At 57.3% G+C, this 6,083-nt stretch overlaps 1 protein-coding gene across 1 annotated transcript in view; it reads left to right on the top strand.

Moving 5' to 3' along the window:
* The first annotated feature begins 274 nt into the window (after positions 1–274).
* The window catches only part of PPP5C (protein phosphatase 5 catalytic subunit), a 40,065-nt gene continuing 34,256 nt past the window's right edge, over positions 275–6,083 (top strand). The window contains exons 1-6 of the mRNA XM_082263754.1: positions 275–432; positions 3,036–3,277; positions 4,034–4,181; positions 5,526–5,647; positions 5,765–5,830; positions 5,964–6,062. Of these exons, the coding sequence (XP_082119880.1) occupies positions 300–432; positions 3,036–3,277; positions 4,034–4,181; positions 5,526–5,647; positions 5,765–5,830; positions 5,964–6,062 (810 nt within the window). The 5' untranslated portion in view covers positions 275–299. The remainder of the gene's footprint in view (positions 433–3,035; positions 3,278–4,033; positions 4,182–5,525; positions 5,648–5,764; positions 5,831–5,963; positions 6,063–6,083) is intronic.

The following is a 6,083-nucleotide window of genomic DNA, read 5'->3' as shown; positions in this document are numbered from 1 at the left end:
CACTGCAAATTTTATCTCTTCAACCACACCCACAAAATGAATGCCCCGCCCCTAATTGACGTACTACTCCGCCCACACTGGCTCTCTGGAAAAAAAATGTCCCTAAATGTGTTTGAAATATTGTCAGAGATGGAAAGGTGAGAGGAGGAGACACAGAACTTCCTTCATCCAATCAGGAGCCTCCTCTGCTCTCCAATCCAACCTGACTTCCCTCCCCAATATGGCCGCCGCCTCCACTCATCCCCTACTTCCGCCACTCCCAAGATGGCGCCGGTCACGTGCTGCTCTGCCTTCCCACCATGTGTCGCTGTGCTGGTGACGCACTAACGGTGACCGGCAAGATGGCGGCGGAGACCGGCGGGGCAGAGAGTGGGGGCGGCGGGGGCAACACGGCGGAGGAGCTGAAAGAGAGAGCCAACGAGTACTTCCGGGGTACCTGACACCCTCCCCTCCCCCAATACACCCCAATTACCCCAAAACTGACACCCCTTCCCCCACTACACCCCAAAACTGACACCCCCTCCCCCAATACACCCCAATTACCCCAAAACTGAGACCCCCTCCCCCAATTACCCCCAAACTGACACCCCTTCCCCCACTACACCCCAAAACTGACACCCCCTCCCCCAATACACCCCAATTACCCCCAAAACTGAGACCCCCTCCCCCAATTACCCCCAAAATACCCCAAACTGACACCCCTCCCCCAATACACCCCAAAACTGACACCCCCTTCCCCACTACACTCCAATTACCCCCAAACTGACACCCCTTCCCCCACTACACCCCAAAACTGACACCCCCTCCCCCAATACACCCCAATTACCCCCAAAACTGAGACCCCCTCCCCCAATTACCCCCAAAATACCCCAAAACTGACACCCCCTCCCCCACTACACCCCAAAACTGACACCCCCTCCCCCACTACACCCCAATTACCCCCAAACTGAGACCCCCTCCCCCAATTACCCCCAAAATACCCCAAAACTGACACCCCCTCCCCCACTACACCCCAAAACTGACACCCCCTCCCCCTATACACCCCAATTACCCCCCAAACTGAGACCCCCTCCCCCACTACACCCCAAAACCGACACCCCCTCCCCCCACTACACCCCAATTACCCCCAAACTGAGACCCCCTCCCCCACTACACCCCAATTACCCCAAAACTGACACCCCCTCCTCCTATACACCCCCAAAAGTGACCCCCCCCTACACTCCAATTACCCTAACACCGACCTCCCCCAATTACTCCATACACCCCAAAACTGACACCCCTCCCCCATACACCCCAATTACACCATTCACCCCAGTACCCTGTCTCAGTTCTGATAGGGATGCTGGGACTTGTAGTACCCAGTCTCGGTTCTGGTAGGGGATGCTGGGACTTGTAGTACCCTGTCTCGGTTCTGATAGGGGATGCTGGGACTTGTAGTACCCTGTCTCGGTTCTGATAGGGGATGCTGGGACTTGTAGTACTCAGTCTCAGTTCTGATAGGGATGCTGGGACTTGTAGTACCCAGTCTTGGTTCTGGTAGGGGATGCTGGGACTTGTAGTACTCAGTCTCAGTTCTGGTAGGGGATGCTGGGACTTGTAGTACCCTGTCTCAGTTCTGATAGGGGATGCTGGGACTTGTAGTACTCAGTCTCAGTTCTGATAGGGATGCTGGGACTTGTAGTACTCAGTCTCAGTTCTGATAGGGGATGCTGGGACTTGTAGTACCCTGTCTCGGTTCTGATTGGGGATGCTGGGACTTGTAGTACCCTGTCTCGGTTCTGATTGGGGATGCTGGGACTTGTAGTACCCAGTCTCAGTTCTGGTAGGGGATGCTGGGACTTGTAGTACCCTGTCTCGGTTCTGATTGCGGATGCTGGGACTTGTAGTACCCTGTCTTGGTTCTGGTAGGGGATGCTGGGACTTGTAGTACCCAGTCTTGGTTCTGGTAGGGGATGCTGGGACTTGTAGTACCCTGTCTCAGTTCTGATAGGGGATGCTGGGACTTGTAGTACTCAGTCTCAGTTCTGGTAGGGGATGCTGGGACTTGTAGTACCCTGTCTCGGTTCTGATAGGGGATGCTGGGACTTGTAGTACCCTGTCTCGGTTCTGATAGGGGATGCTGGGACTTGTAGTACCCAGTCTCGGTTCTGATAGGGGATGCTGGGACTTGTAGTACTCAGTCTCAGTTCTGATAGGGATGCTGGGACTTGTAGTACCCAGTCTTGGTTCTGGTAGGGGATGCTGGGACTTGTAGTACTCAGTCTCAGTTCTGGTAGGGGATGCTGGGACTTGTAGTACCCTGTCTCAGTTCTGATAGGGGATGCTGGGACTTGTAGTACTCAGTCTCAGTTCTGATAGGGATGCTGGGACTTGTAGTACTCAGTCTCAGTTCTGATAGGGGATGCTGGGACTTGTAGTACCCTGTCTCGGTTCTGATTGGGGATGCTGGGACTTGTAGTACCCTGTCTCGGTTCTGATTGGGGATGCTGGGACTTGTAGTACCCAGTCTCAGTTCTGGTAGGGGATGCTGGGACTTGTAGTACCCTGTCTCGGTTCTGATTGCGGATGCTGGGACTTGTAGTACCCTGTCTTGGTTCTGGTAGGGGATGCTGGGACTTGTAGTACCCAGTCTTGGTTCTGGTAGGGGATGCTGGGACTTGTAGTACCCTGTCTCAGTTCTGATAGGGGATGCTGGGACTTGTAGTACTCAGTCTCAGTTCTGGTAGGGGAAGCTGGGACTTGTAGTACCCTGTCTCAGTTCTGATAGGGGATGCTGGGACTTGTAGTACTCAGTCTCAGTTCTGGTAGGGGATGCTGGGACTTGTAGTACCCAGTCTCAGTTCTGATAGGGGATGCTGGGACTTGTAGTACCCTGTCTCGGTTCTGATAGGGGATGCTGGGACTTGTAGTACCCTGTCTCGGTTCTGATAGGGGATGCTGGGACTTGTAGTACTCAGTCTCGGTTCTGATAGGGATGCTGGGACTTGTAGTTCTGGGCCAGTATCGGACTGACCTCTCTCTCTCTCTCCCCCCAGTGAAGGACTATGACCGCGCTGTACAATATTACACAGAAGCCATCACTATCAATCCAAACAACGCCATTTATTATGGGAACCGCAGCCTGGCGTACCTCCGCACTGAGTGTTATGGCTATGCTTTGGCCGACGCCTCTCGCGCCATCCAGATCGATGGCAAATATATCAAAGGCTACTACAGACGGGCGGCCAGCAACATGGCGCTGGGCAAACTGAAGGCTGCGCTGAAAGACTACGAGACGGTGAGACTGGCTGAGCGCCCCGCTGTCTGTATGCTCCTCCCCCGTCCTCCCCAACCCCCCATCCAGTCCCCAGTCCTTTCCTTTTCTCTCACCTCTTCTCCCCCCGTCCTTTACCCCTTCCTCTCCCCCCCGTCCCTTACCCCTTCCTCCCCCCCCCGTCCCTTACCCCTTCCTCCCCCCCCCCCCCCCGTCCCTTACCCCTTCCTCCCCCCCCCCCGTCCCTTACCCCTTCCTCCCCCCCCCCCCCGGTCCCTTACCCCTTCCTCCCCCCCCCCCCGTCCCTTACCCCTTCCTCCCCCCCCCCCCCGTCCCTTACCCCTTCCTCCCCCCCCCCCCGTCCCTTACCCCTTCCTCTCCCCCCCCCCCCCGTCCCTTACCCCTTCCTCTCCCCCCCCCGTCCCTTACCCCTTCCTCTCCCCCCCCCGTCCCTTACCCCTTCCTCTCCCCCCCCCCGTCCCTTACCCCTTCCTCCCCCCCCGTCCCTTACCCCTTCCTCTCCCCCCCCCCCGTCCCTTACCCCTTCCTCTCCCCCCCCCGTCCCTTACCCCTTCCTCTCCCCCCCCCGTCCCTTACCCCTTCCTCTCCCCCCCTCCCTTGCCTCTTCCTGTTCCCTCCTCACTCCTTACTTGACCCTACTTTCCATTCTCTTGCTGGTTGCTCCCCCTTCGCCCAACCCCCGCACCCCCTAGCCCCTTCCTCTCTCCTCGTTGCCTGCCCAGTACTCCCCTCATCTCTTTCTCTTGTCCTCCTTCCCAGGTGGTGAAGGTGCGCCCCAATGACAAGGACGCTCAGATGAAGTTCCAGGAGTGCAGCAAGCTGGTGCGGCAGAAAGCGTTTGAACGAGCGATCGCCTGTGACCAACACAATCGATCTGTAGTCGACTCTTTGGACATTGAAGGAATGAGTAAGTGAGGGGAAGCGGAGGGTGGGAGTAAGCGAGGGGAGCGCAGGGTTGGGGTGAGTGAGGGGAGCGGAGGGTGGGAGTGAGTGAAGCAGAGGGTTGGAGTGAGGGGGGGTGAGTGGGGAGGGGGGGGTGAATGAGGGGACCCAAGGGTGGGAGTTAGTGGGGAGGGGGGGTAATGAGTGGAGGGTGGCAGTGAGTGATGGGGTGAAAGAGGTGGGAGTGAGTGGGGGTGAAGGCGCGGAGGGTGGGAGTGAGTGGGGGGGGGTCAATGAGGGGAGTTGAGGGTGAGTGGGGGGAGCGGAGGGTGAGGGGAGCCAAGGGTGGGAGTTAGTGGGGGGTGAAGGAGGGAAGCGGAATGTGGGAGTGAGTGAGGGGGGTGGAGGAGGGTGGGAGTAAGTGGAGGGGGGCCCAATGAGGGGATTTGAGAGTGGAGGTGAGTTAGGGGAGGTGGGGGGGATTGAGTGAGGGGAGCCAAGGGTGGGAATGAGTGGGGGGTCAGGGTAACAGATGGTGAGAGTGAGTGAGGGGGTGAAGGAGGGGAGTGGGGAGTGAATGAGGGGAGCTGAGGGTGTGTGTGGGGGTTGAGTGAGTGAGGGGTAGTGGAGGGTGGAAGTAGGTAGTGGAGGTTGAGGGGAGTGCAGGGTGGGGGTAAGTGGAGGGGGTAGGGGAGGTGAGGAGGGGAGTGAGTAGTGGAGGGTGAGGGGAGCGGTGGGAGTAGGTAGTGATGGTAGTGGAGGGTGGGAGGAGGTAGTGGAGGGTGAGGGGAGTGATGGTGGTGGAGGGTGAGGGGAGCGGTGGGAGTGATGGTAGCGGAGGGTGGGAGAAGGTAGTGGAGGGTGAGGAGGTAGTGGAGGGTGAGGGGAGTGGAGGGTGGGAGTCAGTAGTGGAGGGTGAGGGGAGCGGTGGGAGTGATGGTAGTGGAGGGTGGGAGTAAGTGGTGGAGGGTGAGGGGAGCGGTGGGATTGATGGTAGTGGAGGGTGGGAGTCAGTGGTGGAGGGTGAGGGGAGAGGAAGAAGTGCACCCACCACCTGGGCCCCCCCTCCTGGAGATGGGAAGAGCAGTGAGCGCCGTCAGCTATCTGTGACCGATCGCCCCTCCTCCTCCATACCTGTGACTGACCTCACCTACAGGTCACATACACTGCTGCAAGTAAGCGCTGGTAAGTATAGGGGGGCCCGGGGCCCCTTTATTCTCAATTTGTCATTTCCTGAGTAATATTCTCCCCCGATATCTGGCCTTTATTATCCATGGTTGGGGGGCGGTAATAGGTATGGCTCAGGCCTGTTGTATAGTGCAGTCTTATACCCGGAGTGATGTGTGGCTCTCCTCCCTTCCCCCTCCAGCAATAGAAGACGAGTATTCGGGGCCCCAGCTGCAGGACGGGAAGGTCTCCTTAGACTTCATGGTGGACTTAATGAAATTTTATAAAGACCAGAAGAAGCTTCATAGGAAATACGTCTATCAGGTAATGAAGGTTGTCATGCTGTACATTGGGGGGGTAATATAACTCGGTGTATGGGAGTAGAGAGGGGCTGCCTCTGTATTTGGTGTTACTGATCCCCCCTCCCCCATCTCTTTCCAGATATTAGTGCAGGTGAAGGAGATTCTGGCTCAGCTGCCCAGCCTGGTGGAGATCTCGTTGGATAAGGTCTGAACTCCTCCCTGAACTCCTCCCTGAACTCCTCCCTGAACTCCTCCCTGAACTCCTCCCTGAACTCCTCCCTGAACTCCTCCCTGAACTCCTCCCTGAACTCCTGACCTTTCCCCTTTCCTTCCTGTAGTCTCAGCAGGTGACGGTCTGCGGGGACACACATGGACAATTCTATGATCTCATGAACATCTTCCACCTCAACGGACTTCCCTCAGAGAGCAACCCCTACGTATCCTTCACAATGGGGGGG

The sequence above is a fragment of the Pelophylax lessonae genome (genome assembly GCF_965119305.1).
Source record: "Pelophylax lessonae genome assembly, chromosome: 7".
NCBI lineage: Eukaryota > Metazoa > Chordata > Amphibia > Anura > Ranidae > Pelophylax > Pelophylax lessonae.
Note: the sequence above shows the minus strand (reverse complement) of the source record. Positions and strands in the feature narration are given on the sequence as shown.